The sequence below is a fragment of the Myripristis murdjan genome, chromosome 13, assembly GCF_902150065.1.
Source record: "Myripristis murdjan chromosome 13, fMyrMur1.1, whole genome shotgun sequence".
Taxonomy (NCBI): domain Eukaryota; kingdom Metazoa; phylum Chordata; class Actinopteri; order Holocentriformes; family Holocentridae; genus Myripristis; species Myripristis murdjan.
In genome coordinates, this window is record NC_043992.1 from 37857756 (window position 1) to 37879271 (window position 21516).

Consider the following 21516-nt stretch of genomic DNA (forward strand, 5'->3'; position numbering starts at 1 on the left):
AAATGCTGGGCACCATCACTTTCTGAACGTCCTCGGGGATCTTTAATGTAGCTGATTCTTTGTTAATGTCTGGTGTTAAAAGTAGAAGGGGCCCTTTAACAGGCCAGCCATTAAATCCACTGGGCGCTTTGATTAAGCTCCTTATCCCATCATTTACATCAGCACCACTCACCTTCTGTCTAAACCTGATCCAGCCGTCCTCTCTGTATGTGCTAATTCACGTTCTGACCCCGGCACTTACCACACACTCCGCCCGCCACCTCATCTCCCCTCCTTATGCCTCTAATCCAACATAATTACTCGTGTGTTTACATGGCAACCATGTGCAGATAAGTTGCAATGCGATGCTGTACAGTATATTGCCCCTGCGTGCAGCGATTGACTATGCAGTGTTTGCCGTGTTCTATCAGATGCTTCCGCTAACTGTAATGAGTTCTCCTCCGTGGCACATGATTCAGATGCTTGTGTTTGCGCTTTTTTGTTTGTTTGCTTGGTTGGAGTCTCAACCTTTATTTAAATGAGAATTAGTACTGGACTTTTGTACAGTGTGTGTGTGTGTGCATGTGCATGTGCAAATGTGTGTGTGCGGCTTGTACAAACAGAAAACTGCCCCCAAAAATGGCACTTAGAAATGCATAATTGTGATTGCTGCTTATTGTACGCACCACACAGTGGCTAACAGGAGGTAAACAACAGCCAGTAACAGCCGGTAAATTTGTATTGCCATTGCAACCTGCATCACTAATATGGCGAGAAGCTGTACCAAGGCTGTAACAAAGACACATCTGCCATGCTTGTAGAAGCTGAAAAGGTACAGAATTCCTTTGCAGAACGACGTAAGGCACAGACATGGTGACACGTGTGATTTCACATGCATTAATGTTGGAGAGGGCCATTACCTCTCCTCAGTATTTTCATTGATTTTTATTTTTAGCATGCTAGCCACAACCTGCTACACCCCCATGAGTTGTATTCTGAATGGTTAAGGGATACAAAGTCATGAATGACTGAGAGGTCCAGTATTCAGTAAGCTACATGTGCGCCTTGTAACTCCATATTCAGTTTTGTGCGTCTCATATGTGCTTTGACTTGTTGCTCATTGTTGTGTATTGGTCTGCCTAGTGTTCCTCTTGAATACCATGCAAAATAGCTGTTATGCATCTTGTGTGCAGTATTGATGTTGATGGTTAACTCCATACTTAACATTTCTGACATACAGCATTAGCCTCCCACTATAACTTACTGCTGATTAGCACTGATGGAGTGTTTGTTAATTGGCACATCATTGCTCACTAATCTGTCAAGGATAACTCTCACTCACTGTATCACTGTATTCCATGGACACATTGATCTTGATTTTCTGTCTTGCTAAACAAGAGTGTTACAACATCATCTTCAATTCTGTTCTCAGGGAAACTGGACTTTTATAATCCTTAGATACCAAGGACAAATTCCAGAACATGATTTTCATAAATTTGGTACAATTGTCCTTTAAATTAAATTTAAGGCTGCTCTTCAGATGTATAGGCCCCTTTCTATTACATGCTTTTGGCTCTCCCAGCTTTCGTTTTTTTTTTTTTTTTTGGCTTTCCATTAAGCAAAGGTTTGGGATAGTATCTGGACCTGGATCCTATTTTTGGAGCTATCTCCACTGAGTTTCCACGTGAGCTGAGCTGATTCTAAAAGGTGACGTGAAACACTGCAGACCACTGACTGGTAAGAGAGGAACTGAACAGTGAAGCCCTGCCAGTCGCTGCTTACAACTAGGAAACACTGAAGTGAGAGCTGTGAAGCTTGTGTCATAATTGATCAACTATCCATGTAGAAAAAAAAATCTTTTTCAGTGAATTACCCTAATATTGTTCATGTGAAGCAACCATTTTGAGTTTCGAGTCTTTGAGTTTTATTTATTTATTTTTTAAATTTATTAAATTATTAAATTTATTATTTTTTTTAATGCTCTGGCGAGGCTTTGCTCTGAGTAGATTCCAGTATCTGCACTGGAAAATGAAATCCAGAAAAGTGGCGAGTGGAGCCGATACTCTGTAGCCTCATGGATAAAAAAGCATAGGTTATCATCTAGGTTTTCAAAACACTATTTGTAAGAGAAGTGCATTGACAGCTGTGCTGAGTATTACTAATGAATGCTTCTCTAGGGGCCAAACAGTATGTGCCAATTTTCAATACGACGTGGCTGTAATTTTCCCCTTGATTGCACTCTGGTCATGACAAATATTCACAGTATTTAACTATCCAGGGAGTGCTGAGTATGAGTGTTGGGGAAATATGCATTGGTCATGAGTAATGGCAAGTAAACAGTTAGTGGAGAGATTGCATGCCGAACTTAAATTATTAACAAGAATTGCTGTAAAAGATTAAATAATTTCTGTATAATCCTTTCTCGGATGGCGATTAGGTTTACTGATACACCAGATGTCTCCCCACCGCGTTTTGTTTTGTCAACAACTCCCTCCCTTCCATCCACTCTGAGACGTCGATAAGGTAGATGTATGCGACATCTTCCTTCTGCATTTACTTTGTCATAACTGCCTCCCTTTTCTGCATTGATTTCATTACCGGAGAAAGGCAGAAAGACTAAGAGGAGAGGCATTACCATTTGATCCGATCAATGACTTTCTCATACAGTACTTTGCTCTCAGAATCACAGAAAAAATGCCATGAAACAGCCTTCATGTGATAGCAAAGGTTTTTTTTTTTTAATTTTTGAAATTTTTCGTCAGAGCTTCTCTTTTGTTCCATGCCGTCATTCATCATTCAGCTGTAGGCCACATGTGGGCAATCGTCAATCCAGTACACTTCCCATGTGCCTTTTTCTGTGTTGAGGGTTTTATATTAACCACATCATTATGCCCTTCAGGAAATAAAATATTTTCTCACGTTTCCGCCACCTTTGATTTCATTGGTCATTCATTTTATTCATAAGGAACAGCTCCTGATTGAGTTATTGACCAAGAAAAGATCACAGTAATCATAATCGGAAAATGGGCCAAGGAAATCAAAAATTTAATTTGCTTAAATATTGCTCTGAATTATCACATCGTTTTATGTTGTTTCCTTCAAGTCCATGGGTTACTCCGCATTTCATTTGTTGCTATCATGGGATGAAAACACATGTATTTCATCCAATCATTTGATAATGTTTTCACATCTTTATTGACCCAGTGCTTTGGAGAACCATCCCTCTTCCTTCTTGAGCAAAATGAGGCAATCTAAAGGATATTTTGGAATTGGATAAAATTGGTTAAAACCTTCCATGTTCCTTTATTGAATACTCAAGTTAAAAAAAAAAAAAAAAAAAAAACGTAACATGAAAATGTTAGATGATCTTGGCTAATTACTCCATCAATGAATCTGTCAATCATCAGGCTGCGTTCATGCACTGTGGTCAAGCGCTGGTTGAATTAATGCTTTGTCTATGTTTACATGCACATCAATATCGCAATATTAAAAACAGGCACATCAGCATCTCCATGAATGCGCATACAGATTATAATTACATGAGTATGGGTCATATACTCATGTGCTCAAAGGCAAGTAAGCCTCCTTTTGGGGTTGCAACACATGCCCAGTATCTATTAGCTTTAACCACAGCTATTGTTTTTACCCTTCAGTCAGTTTTCAGCATTGTATCATTCTCACTCATATGTATCTCATATATATATCATTAACAGTAATGTGACTGCTGTATTTTTCTGCTATGCATATGAACAGCTTCATCAAATTATCCTCCCAGTCAAAGAAAGAGCAACAATTAGATTACTGTGTGCATGGAAACATAGTCTGTGGCTTTGCCCATCTGACTGTTCTCATTTTGGTCTCTGTGTCTTATATTAATTTATGTCTGTCTGTTATGGCATGTTGTGTCTAACATCTCTTTTTTTGGCAACAGATCATGTCTGCATTCACTCATTAAGTATTCATTTGCACTGTTTTTTTTTCCAGTTAATATGTGCCATGCTTACTCACATTCTACTCTATTCTTTCACTTCCATAGCTCATGAGCATCAAGGCTTTTTTGTCTCCGTGACCATCAGATCTCTCTATCATCACTCATCTTCATTCATCCTTTTCTTCTCATCTGTCTCTGCTGCTCTGTCTTTCGGCCTGTGTCTTTCTCCCTGCCTCACTGTCTCTCTCGGTCTCTTTCTCTTTCTCGTTTTGGCTGTCTCACGCCTCACACACCTTTCGCCTCTCTTGTCTCCAGAACTCTGGCCACAAGGACTGTGATGTCCAGTATGCGGAGCTGGATACTGCAGCTTTGGCTTCTTCTCCCAGCCCACGAAGCTCTGCTCACACTGGCCAAGGGGACCTTGTCGAGTATGCAACCATCCAGCCTAGCTCACACTAGCGCATGCCATTGTAGGCCTTTCCCCTCAGACTTTGGCCTCAAGGTACACAGACTGATGCACTCCTTCCCTTCATCCAAGTTAACACTCTCCCCTTCACATGCACTAACCTCCTTGTATGCGCTCCACATGGTTCCCTCATCTGCCTTCCTCATGTGTCTTGGTCATCTTTTGATTTTCCCTTTGCAGCTCTTCACAACATTTAATTGAGGTGGAGATATTCTCAGGGCGATTATTTCTGCACCATATTGTAGTAATTGTAGTAGTATTTTTTTTTTTTTTTTTTTTTTTTTTTTGTTTTTGTGCCAGAGATACACAATCAAACCCAAATCTAGTCTGCACAATAGAGACAGATCATAACTTTATCAACAACATCAACCACAAAATCTCTTCACTAACCACAGAAAATGTTTGTCATACTAAATTAGGCTCATCAACATAAAAAAACAAAATAATATGAAACAAAGTTTTGCCCATAACACTCCAGCCTCTTACATTGGTCTTTTTAATGCATGAATCCTGATTGTAGAGAACGTGTGTAGAGATAGTGTCTGCGTTTGTCTTGTAAAAGCATTTAACATTACCTGTTAATAACAGCAGAAGTGTGGAATATGGGAGATGTAATTGCATGAGTCTTTTGCATGGGCATTTTAGAGGAATGTTCTTCCGTTTTATGCTGTTTTTCCTTTTTTCTTTTTTTTTTTACTATGACTATGAAAATGTGCTTGAGGGTGTTTTCAAATGTCTGTGTGCCTTATCAGCAATAAAACAATGTAAAATACTGCAATCATCTAATGTAAAAACGCTATTGTGAATGATGACAAATATGCAAAATGTGTTGGAAATTTTCTGAAGTGATTATCCCACACTTGAAAGCACTTATTTGGTAGTGCAAAACACGCTCTCATCTGCAAGATGCTTCTTCTAATATCTCATCTTAACCCCCAGAGAGAAGGTTGTATATGGGGCTGGGAAAATTTCTACTTTCACATAAATACAGTCCTCTGCAGCACTTGAAGTCTTCATTATACAGATGCAGTTATACTGATGTGCAAATCATCATGTTGCAAGACTGATTTGACTGATTCCTATGGCAGTTTTTGAGGAAGGCGTTTCTTGAGGCAATTCAAGAGGCATTCTTGAGGCAATTCTTGAGACACGCTGAGGCATTATGCAAAGAAAAAAAATTAAACAGATTCAACTGTATTGTCATTTATAGAAAAAAAAAAAAATCCTGAGGAAGTAAATATTATTTAAGACTGCAGCCAAGACTGTTTCTCATCAACACCTTAATGATAGACAGAAGCATACATTATTACCATTCATAAGCTGCACGGTGTTGAAATGCATTTTTGGATTCACCATGGGTGGGATTCACAGGCAGCATGAATTTAAAGCCACACATGGCAATATTTGCACACTGGCAGCCCCAAATAGCAGCAAGATGTAACTGTTTGAATTTTGAGGGCCTCAGTACCCAGGCACCATGTAACATGACAATAGTACACTGTGCACAGCGTGCTCATGTTTATCAACCCAGTTGCTCTGTCACTGCTTTATATCAAAAGATAGCGAAGGCACAAGGGAGCGAAAACATCTAACTTTCATGAGTCCAGCTTTCTCTGAATGGTGCACTCACCCACTGCTGATCAGGAGATTTATTTGCCCTTGAAGGACCAGTTCACCCAGAACAGAAAAACAGATATTTTTTTCTACTTACACCTAGTACAATCTATCTATCCACATAGTTTCTCTGTAACTTAGAGAGGCTTCCAAACTGTTGTAACTGTCTGTGTCTCCTGACATGCCATTACAATGGTTCTGGATGGGTATTCCTTTGTGGAACTGTATCTGTTTGTCCTCCAGGTAATAGGTACAATAAGTATTTACTACATGTAAGTAATTACAAATAAGAGGTGTACAGATACCAGATAGTCTCCTGGTGTTCCTCAGAGTTTTCCATGTGTGAATTAATGGTTTGAGCTCCACAAACAAATACCCAGTCCCACTGTATTGGAGTGCCAGGAGACAAAGAAAACCATGGCCAACTGGAAACCATGCCAAATCACACAGAAACGATCTGGATGGATAGACTATTCTAGGGTTAACTGGGAAAATACATGTTTTGCATTTTAGGTGAATTATTCCTTTAAGTTTAGATTCATCCCTTCCAGTGGATGGAGATGCTCTCCTGCTTTCCTGGGCCAACAGGACAAATCTACGGCATTGTGACTTGTGCTAGTTATAGGGCTGCGTCCTTCAAAAACTCTTTGTTGTCTCAAATATTATGTAGAGAATTCACGTCCAGTGTGACAGAAGAGGGTGGTGCTTATTTGTTTATTTGTTTGTTTTTTTATGAATACTGAGCCTTAACAGGAATGAAGTAATTCTTAATCAGAATGTACTGCCTAACGTCCATTGTCATGGTGGAGTCATTACAATGTCAGATATAAGTAAAGGCCCCCTTAATTATCCCTAAAGTTATGCAATCTACCCAACATACCAGCTTTTTGAGGTGTTCAAAAAGGGCTTCTTGGTGAGCCAGATTTCATTTAGATTAACCCTCAGTTTTAAGCTTTTGCATTTGACTCTGGTCTCGCCCTCTTTAGCTTTGAATTGACATTCGGTTAGAGGAGATTTTCAGGCCAGATGACTGTCATTACATCAAGTCATTCCTTTACATCCAGAGATTCACATAAAAAAAAAAAAAAGATATATTTCAAAAAACATCATGAATTACTTAAGTGCACCTCATGAATTAAGCTTTTCAGTTTGTAGTTTTGGAGGTTGCTGCACACAAACTTTCTTATTTTTTGTAACTTTGTAACCTTCGTTCCCACGGGAAGGCAGGGTGACCTAGCAGCTAGACAGACGGTCTTATAAGCAGAGTACTGGTGGTTGGTAGAGTTCATACATCCAGTAGGCTGCTTGAGAGTTTGATGTACAAAGGAAAACTATGAAGAGTTGAACAGAATGCACCATATTTTGTCTTGCAGCAAATGACTCTGTAGAAACTACTATATGAATCTGATTTGTTGAATCTCACTCAGGCTCCAACATAGATTTGGCTGGACTTCACAGATACTTGTTACACTCTTTGACTGACTTAAAATTCTCAACAAATAAATGAATAATTCATTTAATGAATATTCTCTGCATTGCATGTTGAAAACAACATTATACTCGACACACATTCCATTCGGTCTACACAATTTTGGGATGACCGAGAGCAGCATTCTGCTCTTTCACTTCTTCTGCCTGCATGTCAAGTTAACCAGTTGATGGTGCGATGGTAGGATCACCTCCCACTCAGTGGCACAGACATTCATTATCAGATGGTGTTGCTTAGCATGCACCACAACTGCACCCGAAGTTTTCATCGGCTTTGGCTCTGCCTGCTGTGCTTTAACCCTGTGAAGCTAGATAAAAGAAGGCAGCATCCAGTTAGTGGGGCTGGGAATCACCAGAGACTTCACATTGTGCTGCTTGAGCCACAAAACTGATGGTATCAGGAGTTCTGCAATACATTTAGTAATGCAGTTGTGTCTATGTACTCAGTAGCCACTTAATTAGGTACATCTGCACAATCTAATACAATCCAGTACAAATGTTCTGCCTTTTACCTTTTAAGAAAGTTTATAATGTTCAGTTTTTGTTGACATTGTGGAGTACATTATATTTAGAGGCGTTTCTAATTTTTTTTTTTTTTTTTTTTTTTTGTCCTCTCTATTTATATACATGAGGGGGGACAGAATAGTGGAAACAGTTGTCAGTAAAACACAGTCCAATACAACAGCAGCACTAACTATGAGCTCAATGCCACAATTGAATTGAATGAAAACCTCTATTACTGTGACAAAAAGACACTTACCTTACACTTAATGCTGTCTACACCAAATAGTTTCTGTGCAATTTGGTGAGGTGTTGTTTTGGAGTTTATACCATCCAGAGTTTACATGTGAAAAACTCAACCGCAACAGCTCTTTCCAAAAACAATTACACAGATACTTGCCTAATCCATAGCCCTCAGGGGCTGTGGATTAGGTTAAATTTTGTTGGGAACTGTATGATGCAGAAGAACACTGGCAAACTGTATCTATTCGCCCCCCCAACAAGTATGAATCAGAGATGGACAGATACATTTTGCATACCTCACAGACAGATACAGGTGGCGAGATACAGTTCAAAGCACAACTGAATATAAATAAAAGCAAACACAATCTAGTTATTTGGTAGTGACTGGGGGAAATTTGCATGATAGAAAAAAATAAGTCATCATACTAACATTGTTTTATATAGGGGAGACTGGGGACAGTTGCAACAAGGGACGGTTGCAACAAGCCTTATTTCTCCAATCAGAAACATGCTAGAGTGATGACACTCACACTGCACATGCTCAGTTAGACCCTCTACCCACAAACAAGAGAGTGGCCATAATGATCATCTGGTCCAGCTTTTATCAAGGCAAAACTGTTTTGGAGGTATGAAAGTAGATTTTTTCATGAGCTGTATTTTTGTCATACTGTCCTGGTCTTTTGTATGAATTAATCCAAACCTACCTAGCTTGAATCACTGTTTTGTTGACTATTCAGTGACACCGTTTACATGTGTCAATGTCACTGTGGCTAGTTAGCACATGGTGTTTTGTCATGACTGATACCACAGGGACGGTTGCAACAGTTGCAACTGTCCCTATGCTAATATCAAAACAGACCACACAACAGTATTTTTGAAGATTTTTAGCTCAAAATAGGCACAATTAATATATTTCATTGCTCATGATGAACAGAACAGGCAATCATAATGAGAAACTAATGCTAATGATAAACAAAATAATTCCCCAAATAACTTGTTGAGCAAAAGTTTGTATTCACTGGAGTTTTAAAACAATGTTAATTTTGTTAACTAAAACCGTTAACTGTTTGTTAACATGTTTAATAAATGTTTTTTGTACTGCAAACTACTCCATTCTTTTTGTCTCAAACGGAAATATTGAGTTTCTATAGCTTCAGTAACATCTACACATTAACTCAGGGTAGGCCTATGTTTTACACAAAACAAAACTTAGTAAATACTTTAATACTGTATACTGTGCTTATTCAGACAAAAATCAGAAGATAATTGGTGAAATTTAATGATTTTTTAATATGTTGCAACCGTCCCTGATCCGTGTTGCAACTGTCCCCAGGTTTGGGGTCAGTTGCAACGTTTGAATTCCTTTATTCAAATAAATATTGTGATTGATATGTTATATGTAGCCATCTTTAAATGGTATGGGTATATAGCAGACAGATGTAGGTTTAATATGTAAAAATTTGGTGTGCCTAGTCCAAATAGTCTCTGAGTAACTGAGGGTAATGTAAAAAGGGTTGCAACTGTCCCCAGTCTCCCCTACGTACTGTATATACAGCTCGGCTGTGAACACACATAGCGTTTTTCCCCATCCACCACTGCCTTTATTACATGTAATCCTATGGGAAGCAACTGCTTTGCAGCCACACAGTGGCTACTCCTTAAAGTGCGCTGGAGCTGGTGCATTTAGTGGAGAACATGCTGAACTTCTTCAGAAAAAATGCTCTGATGTCAACCGCTTTTCTTTTTTTCTTTTACTATTTTCTTCTTCTTCTTCGTTTTTTTTTTTTTTTTTTTTTTTAATCAGCCAACCAATCAGCTACAAAGAATATCAGGATAGCTGTCTCCGGATGGCTGTCAAAAGACAAATGGAGAGGGAGCAGAATATCAAATAAATAGCTCAAATAGCTCAAAACCGATGTTTTGAGCTATTTGGCATTGTCTTTGCATTGTATAACATGTTTATGTGTTAAAAAAACAAACATGCCAGCAGCATGCAAATGTGTCAATTTCACTCAAACACCATGTGTTTTTGACCTGATTTACCTTCCAAACACGTGGCGTCGCAGTACAGCAAAAGACGCCAGCTGGGTTATCAACAGGTGCCGAAATGGGGTATTAGTGCCCAAAAATATGCAACGTGAGCTCAGGAAAACATTTGAAAATGTAATCTCAGCCAGATGTCTATGGATATTCTCATTTATCCAGGTTATCGTTCTCTTTGGGCTAATTGAATCGTAGGCAACTGGACTTGTATTTGTCTTAGGAAGACGTTTCGCCTCTTATCTGACGTTGGTTGGTCAGACTTGTGCGGACTAGAAAGACCAATGCGCATGAACTGATGAAGCCCCTTGGATAAGAGGCGAAACGTCTTCCTAAGACAAATACAAGTCCAGTTGCCTACGATTCAATTTGCTCAAAATGTAATCTCAGCCAAATTTTCCATGTGTTTTCCAAGACTGGGAAACTCCTGCATAAATTTCCAGGGTTTCCAGGTTTTCCAGGACACATTGAAATTCATGATAGAGGCACAAACACCTCTCAAGGAAAAAAAACAGCACTTTTTTTTCTTTCAAAAAATGCTACTTGTGTTCACAGCCTCAGAGGTCAGGTGGCTCTTAGGTGCACATACACCACTCACGCCTAACACAGTGAATCATTCAAATAGAGCATTAGTGCATTATAAAGCCCTAGTCGGACTGAGTAACTTCTCAGGACAATGTCTGTAAAGCAATAATTAGCCAATGTGTTCTCTAATACCTTTGGCCAATTTGTAATCTTCATAATAAGTCTCAATAAAAACAGAGATGGGCATATTTACTCCATCTACACATTGTTGTCACACCCAAAAATGTTCTTTTGTGCGCGTTTTATGTAATTTCTATTATTCTGTTAGTAATATAATTCAATGATTAATAAAACATTTACAACAACAGGCTATTCAGCGACAGTCCTGTTGTAGCCACCCATGCAGATAATAAGCCTGTTACCTACTACAGAAACTGATCTCACCCAAGCAAATGTGACCTCTCCGACAAGTTGATTGACTTTTGAACGTCTTTTAATGGCCTTGATTTTCTGTCTACAGTTGGATAATAATTTTACTTAGGCTGAAAAACTTTACCTAGGCTGAAAAGAAGTGGGGAAAGTTATATTTACAACAGGGAGTGGCATAATATTTTATGAGTATTTGATTTTGCATGGTATTAGTATTTACCTAGGATTATTTTTACAGGGCATTTCATAGTAGGTAAAAGACGTGGGACTTTATACTGACACTGGAATGTGTTGTCCGTGAAAGTTGTGTCTGGAAATGTTCCCCACAGAAGTTCCATCATCTCAGAAAGGGCTAACTCTAAACACAGTAGAGAATGATGTGATAAACAAAACACTTCCACTCTCAGATGCAGCCCTGGGAGTGAGAGTGCCTTATTGATGAAAGGGATTAGGGGCGAATGGCAGTACTCATTCATCAAGCTAACAGGCCACAAGTATGCAAATAACAGCTTGGTATGACAAAGAACAAAAAGATGGAGCTACAGCGGGCACATGATCATCAAAATTGAATGGCTGAGGAGCGGAAATGCACTGCCTGTTCCTCCAACCACATCATCTACACACATTGTGTGCATAAACCATGCATGTGACCATTTCTAAGAAAGGCTTGGGATTAATAACTTTGTTGTTATGTAGATTTAAGCACAGCTCTGACCGTCCTTATGCAGAGCATAAAATGTCTCATCTGGCTTTGATGGAGCATTTGGAGCGTTCAGTATTGCGCAGGGGGGAGTGTGGTTTCACAGTCTGCATCAGCTTTTAAATAGAGAGCAATGGTTGGAGCAGTGGTTAGTCAGAACATTTTGTTTTCTAATGCCTATTTTACTGAACCTCTCCCCACAACTTTACTTTCAGGGTGGGCCTTTGGGTGGTTGGCTTATTGATTAGTGAACCTTTTTGCAATATTTTCATGTGTGTGGCTTAGAAGAATGTATTTAAATGATACTTATTAGTGGGTGGTCTAGGTTGGTCTCACTCTGCTGCCCACCTGCTGCAGCTTACCAAAACTTTAGTTTCTGCATCAGGAAAATTCTTCCTCTGGCTTCTCTTTACCTGAGCCATGTTAGAAACCATCAGCACCATTTCCTGCTGTAATTAAAGTTGTAACCTTATGTGATCAATAGCAGGTGGATTGCTAAGTTAATGACTCGATGTGCATAAGCCTGATGGTGATGTGGAAAGTGTGGAATTTGTTAAGACACATTATTTTGGTGTGCACGTGCACATTTGATAAATGACAATTATCTTGTATGTATGAATATCCTATGTTTTCTTCATGAAAGGCAATTTAGAACATTTTTTTTACACAATGTTGACAAATGTCCTGCTTTCTGATGTGTAAAGATTTCTTATAAACAACATGGATGGCTAGAATGTCCCCTATCTTCAGATGTATAACGCCAGGGAGGATAATGCACCTAACCATGAGGAATGCATCATCCCCAAGATGGTTCCAGAAAACATGGGGATGATTTTAGTTTACTTCAGCAGATTTCAAACAACATAGTGCATCTCTCTCTGCAGGAGGTAGAATATATATATATATATATATATATATATATATATATGTATATTACACTCTATGAATGTGCTACCAAAAAAATCTGCAAGAACATCGTGGTACTTTTGAGTCAGCATGAACCAAGGCCCCATTAGGATGTTTCATCACCTCCATGTGTCCATGGTTTGAAGCATTTGGGCTGTTCTTGCAGCAAAAGGGCAGTCAACCTTGTGCTACCAAGGTGCACCTAATAAAGCAAATGAACAACCTGAAATATAAAATGCTCACAGAATACAAATCTGATCACTTGGATCCCATACAGATATTCATCAGAATGACTTAATCAGCCAGAGTAGTGCATATTAACAAGTATAACTTGTTTAGTGTTTAAAATAGTTTTTAAAAATAAAAGATGACTTATGATAGTGATTTAGAGAATAAAAATTAAACTCATGTCTTTTGAGGGCTCATCAAAAAAGGGAAGAGAGGATGGGGCAGGTCAAGGACAGACACTATATACACCATATACCAAGGCACCGATACACAAAATTGTTTTTTCTTCAGGTAATAATACTATGAAAAGCCAATCAATCAATCAAATTTATTTATATAGCACCTTTCAAACAAATGCATACATTCAAATCTTGACTGACAAATAAGCATAAAATAAGAAGTAAAAGGACTAGGAGACCGATTCACACTCATAAAATATGGTTAATTAAAAAATAAAAGATCAAGAATTAAAAAAAAAAAAAAAATCAGACAAAAGAGTGAATAAAAAGATTTAAAACAATAAAAACACAGAAATAATAAAAAAAAAAAACCTCAAGAATAAGATACTGACTAAAACATAAAAACAATATAAAAACAATAAAATAAAATGTAGAATATAATATAGAGAAACAATCAGTGGAATAACAATAAAACAAATACAGATAAAAATAATAAATAGAATACCTATAAAACGATAAAATTATAAAATTATAAGACACTACATAAAAGCCAGACCAAAGAGATGGTTTTTTAGTCTACGTGAATGTTTTCAATCTGTTGATGGAACAGTGGATATTTTTGGGTGGATGGAATCCCCCAAAGCACTTGTCTTCCAACAAATCAGGTTAGTTTAGATTATATGCCCCAACAGAATAAGAACATTTATCTAGGATTGTAAAAAAAAAAAAAAAAGACTTTTAACATCCAATTTTTGTTTCGTTAAACAACTATATAAAATCCTTAAAGTAAGCCGCTCATAGGTATAAGAGCTCATTTGTAACTGTAGGAGCTTGGCCTTGATGTTTTGTTTATCAATACATTTGTTATGACTGTAGTCTATTTCACCTTGGGCTCATCTTCAACAGAAACCCAGTTACATGTGTCTTCTGTGTTCCCTCGCCTTCCAAGATGTCTCCCATCAGAATCTGGGCTGTAGGCCAAGGCTATCAGATTTTGATGATTTAGGACTATAACCTATCTGAAGAAATATATCTGTTATGAATATATTTCATTTATATAAATGGGCCATAAGAGAATTTAATGTGTGGAGGATAATTTATGGAGAAACCGGAGATCATCAAAAATGTCAATATCAATTAAAGCTGCATTAGGCAAGATTTTTATGTAAAAAATACACCCTTCACATTACGCTAAATCACAAAGTGGGGCTGCAAGAGAGAAGAGAGCCCTCAGTCCTCCTCAAATCTGCCTGCCAACTGTGGAGTTTCACTCTGTTTTCTCAAATTAACTTAAATCTAGCACAGGAAGTTAAAGTGTCAGGCACAGGAAGTAAAAGGTTTAAACTAAAGTGCAAAATGTGAAACAGCCTCCCGAGCAGCAGTGACCGTGCGCTCCATCCAAAGAGGGCTGCTGTGGTTTGCATGCATGTGCTGAGTGCAGTTTACCTCTCTCTGGTTTTTATGAAGACTATGAATATGGGTTGGTTGTTTGGGTGAGAGCAGTTTACTGGCATCAAGTCACATCATGATTTTGGAGTTTTTAAGTCGGCAAAGTTCAAAGAAAGAACTATCTCTTGGTGCCATTTGGGGCCACCAACATGCAAAGCTGCCAGGTGCAGCTTCATGTGCACTTTGCTCGTAGCTTATATAACTGCAGTTTGTTTGTGAGGTTTCTGAACAGCTGAGTTAGCCATTCCTGGCCAGTAGTGTCAAATGTGTTTTCCGTATTTTCAGTCTTTCTGGTTTGATTGTTTCTGAACTGCTGAGCAGGCTGTTCGTTGTGAGTAATGCTTTTTGTGGAGATATATTGGGTGAACTGTTGTGGGATAAATGCGTAGGTGTAATGTCAAGACGTTTGAAGTTCTGATAACCCCCCCCATATCCCTGTTTGATTTGCATATAAATTGTTTAATAACGCAAAGAGCATTAATCTACATCAGCGGCGTCCACGGTAAATTATCTCTCATGAACTGACCAAACAGCAAAACAAAAATGTCAACAAAAAAAATGGATGTGCCACAGACTAATAACTCTTCAAATCTCTCTAACTCTTCACCAGTACTTGGCTTTTATTCTATATATAAAGGAGGAAATTTAGCCATGTTTGCTCAGCAGTATCTAAAATGAATAAACAATTTATAGAAGTTGGTCTGAGAGTTGTTTAGTGTGAAGGAAAACCATTTTTCATGGGTAGTGCTGATTATATTTTTCTTCAAAGTGTCACTAGATCCGTGAGACTTATTCTGCCTTTCATCCACAGCAGATAGTACGCAAAGGGTTTAAGTTTTAGGTCTGAATCCCAAATGTCTTCAGACGTACCTTATATATTGGGTAAACTGCATCCCCTGGCTGTTCTTTTTAATGTTGGTTTAAGGCGCCAAGGTCTTTTCAGCAAGTGAAGAAATTAATAACCTGACAAAGTAGAAAGTTTTCTTTAGCAGCTTTAGTGGTCCTTGATACTGACCTGAAACAAATAAGCTTGTGAGACAGTTCTGTCAATGTCTGCGGCATGTGTGTCAGGAAAGGTTTACTTGAATGTCTTTTGCTGTGAAAAGACCAATTCACCTTCACACAAGATCACAGTTCACCCCTTTCTTTCCTGAAAGGCAGGGCAATTTATTTATTTTATTCATTTTTTTTTTTTTTTTTTTAACATTTATTGATTTATTCATCCCTCATCAATGTCATGAAACATCCCTCATCTTTTTCAGCATACTTGAAAGATACTTCATCAGTCTATTCACTCTTTCATCTTATTTCATAATCACATTCATAAAATCCCTATGGACACAATTAAGTGGAATTCATAGACCTCTCAAATTATATCTCACCTGCCATGAATTGTCAGCTGATTTAAAATAATTGGAGGTTTATATGTTACAATATACATTAGGCTTTGCAGGGATTTTATCAGGTGACAGAGTAATAATTCGTTTTACGAGGTTCATTTGCTTATAGCCTGCTTATAGCAAAAATCTGTTGCTACATTCCCCATGTTTTCTCCATAAAATGTCTACTGTTGAGTGATAGCTCTCATGTGTAATGCAGCCTTTCCCATCTCCATTATCCTTCCATTTAGCAAAGTGCAATATTTCATGGGCAGATTTCAGTCTGTTTGTGGTTTTGTTACCCCACCATAACATTTTCAGAGCTGGGATCGTCGTATTCGTAGATGTAGAGATGCTTGGGGAATATTCGTAAGTCCCGTTTTCACTTTCATCCATTTACTCTTTTTGCATGCCTCCTATTCATCACTGTGTCATACCATAATAACATGTTGCTCTGAAACCAAACTGTGAAAGACATCAAACACATGCAAGAATTTGTCAAAAGGAACTGCTGAGTTGAGAGATGACAACTCACAGAGATCCAAGAATGAAAACACAATGTGGCTCAGCCACAGTAACCACAGTTAGCACACTGTTCCTAGTTTGTACTACAGTGGGAAAGGCAGAGACTTTCTTTTCTGAAAGTCTCCCAAAAGAGCTAATGAAGTGAACACATCAGGAAGTTATGAATAAATGTAAAATTTAGAGCATTTTTAGATTGTCTGGCAAGTGTGTCACCACTGGTGCTGGTACTCAACGGACTGTCCTTTCTCTACTTTCCTTTTGTCTGAGTATTGGAAATAATTTAATCCTACAAATAAATCCTACAAATTGTAACACTGAAACACAAAATAATACAAATATTCTGTCAAATACTGTAAGAACCCTTTGCAAATATTTGCCATAATGATCACAATGGCTGCTGGTAATGTCATTACCTCTTTAACAGGACGAGGTAAACCTTTAGGAATACAGTTTTAACTGCATAGTTTGTCCAGATTTCTTGGCCTCAAGGTGGTTCAGTATCCTCAAATGTACTCTCACACCAAGAGCAGTTCAAATGGATTTCATATGTGGTGTGTCAATATGGAAATTCCACTTCTGTGTCATATCAACACATATTTGTTTTATTCTGGCTGTTTGGTAAACCTCTCAGTTAGAGTTTCAGTGTTTCAGATGAGAATGTACCGATGTAATGACATTTCATTTTGCATATGAGTCAGCTCTCTCCAGCTAAAGACAATCCCTGTGACGCTGCAGCATTTTATTCTTTTTCTTCTCCTTTCCGTTTTTGTTCTCGCAGAACTGTGGGAGGCGCCCAGAAGAGCTATTAAACCCAGCTGAATATGTGAGCTACCATCGCGTCTGCAACATGGAACACTTCCCCGAGTCACAGCCCACTCAAGCCTACCCTCCTGTTACTTTTCTTCCTCAAAACCCTTACACCCAGCATCCGTCCAACGAACCTATGTATTCCAACACAGGCTACCCCGCTCCTGGCCCTCGAGGTCCATTTACATTCCCCAAGGAGCAATCTGTGTGACACACCGCATCACTCTTTGCAAGAGGCAACATGATAGTGCCACAAATGCTTTTGAAAAAAAAAAAAAAAAAAAAAATCAAAGCTCTGCTGGAAGGATGTGCATCCATCCCCACCTTGCCTCTGTTTATTCCATGAGCTTAAAAAACACGAGTGGGCATCTCCTGCCATGATGAAAGTGTCAGTAATTTGTGGCCCTGAAATCTCTGTGTATTGTGCACTGCTTGTTCCACTGAGGCTGTCTGTATGGCCGCTCACCTTGTGCTATTAGAGTAGACACCGACTACCGTCTCTCACCACAGCCAGAAATCCTCCCTTCACCCCCTCACATGTGCCCACTGATCCTTTGTTTTGATCGCTTCCTCACGTTTGAATATTTTTCTTTTGCCAACTTTCTAACCATGTACAGTATATGCCATTGTGTCACTTCTTTTATTTCTTTTCATTTCTTTTCATTTCTTTGTCATATATATGTATATATATATACACATGTATATATACATATATATGTAAACTACAGTGGTAGTGACATTTTCTAGTGATGTGCTTAATTTGTTTGTTTTATGTTTATGTCAAACTATATGCTTGCTTCTTTGAGAAATCGTACATAATGTATGTGTGATTGGGGTGCGTAATGGTAAAAATGACATTTGATTTGTAAAACTAAGTATTATCAGTCTGTAATGACATGGACTACCCCTTTAATGACAGTTAATGACAGGGTTGTTTGACTATGAGAATTGGCAGTTTCTCAATCCTCCATCACTCTTAACAATAACTTTGCTGTTTTGGGGTTAGACAGGATATTTCGGATTATTAAAAGTGAATGTTATCCTCACTAAGAAGAAAAAGGGCTTGAGATCCAACAGTATCCATTCCGTTTGTTTTCTCCATGGATTATATAGTATTATTATTATTATTATTATTATTATTATTATTGATATGATTATTGTTGTTATTATTATTATATGTCTACCAGTAGTTGCCAAAGACATAGAGTTTACCATACAATTCATGTCCATTTGTTTTCATGCCAGCGTTTACATTGAATTACAATATTCTTTGATGGGAAATACTGTATTCATAGTTGATTGGCAATGTGCTACACTTTCCCAGTTTACATTATTGCTTGCCATATGCTGTATTTTCCATATCTGTATGTTAAAACTTGAGTTCCTCATGGAGGTTGGTTTGAGCTTATTTACATTTTGGGTCCGCTGTGTTGTACAGAGTTATCAACAAACAGGAGTTGTTCCATATGCAGGTGCAATAGTTGAATAAGACAATCATATAGTGGGGTTGTCCTAGGAAAAAAAAAAAATGTTTGAACTGTTTTCAAGTTGTCCACCCACATCAACTAGGAGCAGGCTTTTTTCAAGGACAGCCCACATGTTGAACATATTTAAGTATTTTTTCAGTCTAATTTGTACAATTGTACTAATATAACCGAAAGAGTTTCAAGTCCGTCTAACAAACACTGAAGAGAAAAGCTTGTTACTGTATTTTTTTAGAGAATGCTCAGTTATATACAATAGCACTCCACTTATTTTACTGAGTCCATTTTTTTACACTGTGACGGTTCATTTCAGACCATACATAAGCTACTGTGTTCGACGAGCCAATTTCAGGATACTGCCACCTACACACAAGCCCTCTAGCCCTCACAGCAAATTTCCATAAACTGAAAGTTCACATTTTTTGCCATGTCAAATGTATGTTCAGGAAAAAAAAAAAAATAAAGAAAATAATTGTGTTTGTGCTTAATGTGAAAGAAAAAAAATCCTTGAGGTATTGAAGGTAATGTAGTGTTTACTCTTAATGGTGGTTAATGGGATAGAGTAAAACCTGTGAGACTTTCTTCCGTACTCACCTTGTTGTCTTGCAATGGCTCGATATGTGTGCTAGCATTTAGCTGAACCAGTGCTCTCTGGTTTGAACTGCTGAAGAAGTTTGTTATTGCTGTAACTGCTGTGTGAAAAACACTGAAACACAACTGTCTTCTCGTGACACATTTAACTATTGATGATTTCCTTCCTTTTTCTATTATTATTATTATCATTATTATTATTATTATTATTATTATTATTTTGTGTAAGTGCTATTGATTGATGTAAGCTATGCTTAAAATGGCATTTACATGTATTCATTTTCGCTGTCAAGTCCTTATGTGTTCAGCCACACTGAATTATTTTGAATATCCTTCTGAAGATGATTGCCACAATTTTGTTTGCATCCTTTACCCTCTTTTTGTAAAATTGTTGCACTTAGTTTTATTTTTTTTAAATATATACATATATACATATATATATATAGCACATTTCTTTTGAATTTTACTGTATATTTGTGGAAGGATAATATCTGAATAGTAGGCATAAGACCTCATTTTGTTGCCCAAGCTGGAGTAGGGAAGTCATGTGAAAAAAATTAACTTGTATTTTTTACTTGGAGTTATGTTTGATGTAAATATTAACAATGTATCTGACGTGTTGAAAAAAGTCATGCAGTTTAACATTAAACTTCACAAACTACCCATGTTATATTTGGTGTCATTCTATACTGTTCAGAATTACAAACTGATGTGTCTGCTTGCAGAGAGCTCATGTCATTTTCAACACCCTGTTACTTTTGAAATGCAGTACAGCTTAAACAGCAGTCTCAATATATCATTACATTTGTTTTGGACAAATAGATGGACAAAATAGCGAAAGACAACACAAATGTTTTCCGAACCAAGACCCACCACTGTGCTGAGAATGATGCATGTATTTTAAAACGTCTATGTAACTCATATAGGCCTTGGAGCTGCATTACATATCTTGGGGAAACAGCTGCTGGAGGTCCAGAGGAGATTTGGCCGTGCACAAATAATGTCAAAACCTATAACTATATAAGGCCATATCAAGGGAAAAACAGGTGAAAAAAAATGGAAAATAGATTAAAAGGTACCTGTGGATCAACACATTTCCAGGTAAATGGTCTGATGGGCAAGATTTGTCTCTGAATCTGGGTTACATATATGAATAAAGTCGGGTGAGACACCAAATCATCTTGATTTTCGCTCCAGCCTCTGCTCCAAAGAGCTCAAGAGCAGTCAGCTCAGTTAGCTGCCATGGGGAAACAGTTGTTTTGGTTAACTTGCTAGGCAACTACCAAAAGTATCTAGTAATGAAAGCATCTATAGTACAGCATTTTTTTTTTTCTTCCAAGGATGGCAAAGTCATTTGTGTGGTCATTTTGTTTATTTGTTAAAGGCAGAATGAGTAGGATTCATCGCTGAAGTTTGCAAACACAATATTCAAAGTTGGCCCCTCCTCGCTGGCTAAGCTAACCACTGGCAACAAGTTTTTGTTTCCTAGGATGGTGAAGGATATCCCTGTCCCAGGAAAAAAAACTGGCCCGCCACCACTTACCTGTCCAACAGAAAACAGGCCAGCACCACATCACTCTTCATCCTCATCCTCTCATAATTTTGTTTTCCATTGCTTCCTATTGGATGCCGTGCTATTGATTTGACCCTGCGCGCTGTGATTGGCTGGGAATGACATACCCGTTGCCCAAAGGCCGACGCCCAGAAGAGCCCTGAGCTCAGCAAAACAAGAAAATGCAGGCAGAGGGCAGGGTCTCTGCAGACACACACACACCAACACACACTTCTAGTGGCTCATAACTGATGACTGAGAGGGATTATTTTTGTGAGTCAATATTTTTTTTTTTTTTTTTGGAAGAAAATCCTGCTCATTTGGTCTTTAAGGCTGAGGTTAGGCATAAACTGGTTATGGCTAAGATTAGGAAGAGACTGTAGCGAATGAATGTAGGTCAATTAGGTCATGACTTCACCATCCTGGCAGAAAAAAAGAAAATACATCACCTACAGTGCATATAGTGTTTTTAAACATCAATACATTGTTGTGGTACATTC

General features: G+C 38.0%; 1 protein-coding gene across 5 annotated transcripts in view; it reads left to right on the forward strand.

Moving 5' to 3' along the window:
* Positions 1-20134, forward strand: part of nectin1b (nectin cell adhesion molecule 1b) — a 165810-nt gene extending 145676 nt beyond the window's left edge. For 3 of the 5 annotated variants that reach the window (XM_030066809.1, XM_030066813.1, XM_030066810.1), the window contains one exon: positions 17361-20134. In XM_030066809.1, the coding sequence (XP_029922669.1) occupies positions 17361-17600 (240 nt within the window). In that variant the 3' untranslated portion in view covers positions 17601-20134. Of the gene's footprint in view, positions 1-4225; positions 4413-17360 lie in introns of all 5 variants that reach the window. The other 2 variants (XM_030066812.1, XM_030066811.1) reach the window with 2 other exon arrangements.
* The last annotated feature ends 1382 nt before the right edge of the window (positions 20135-21516 follow it).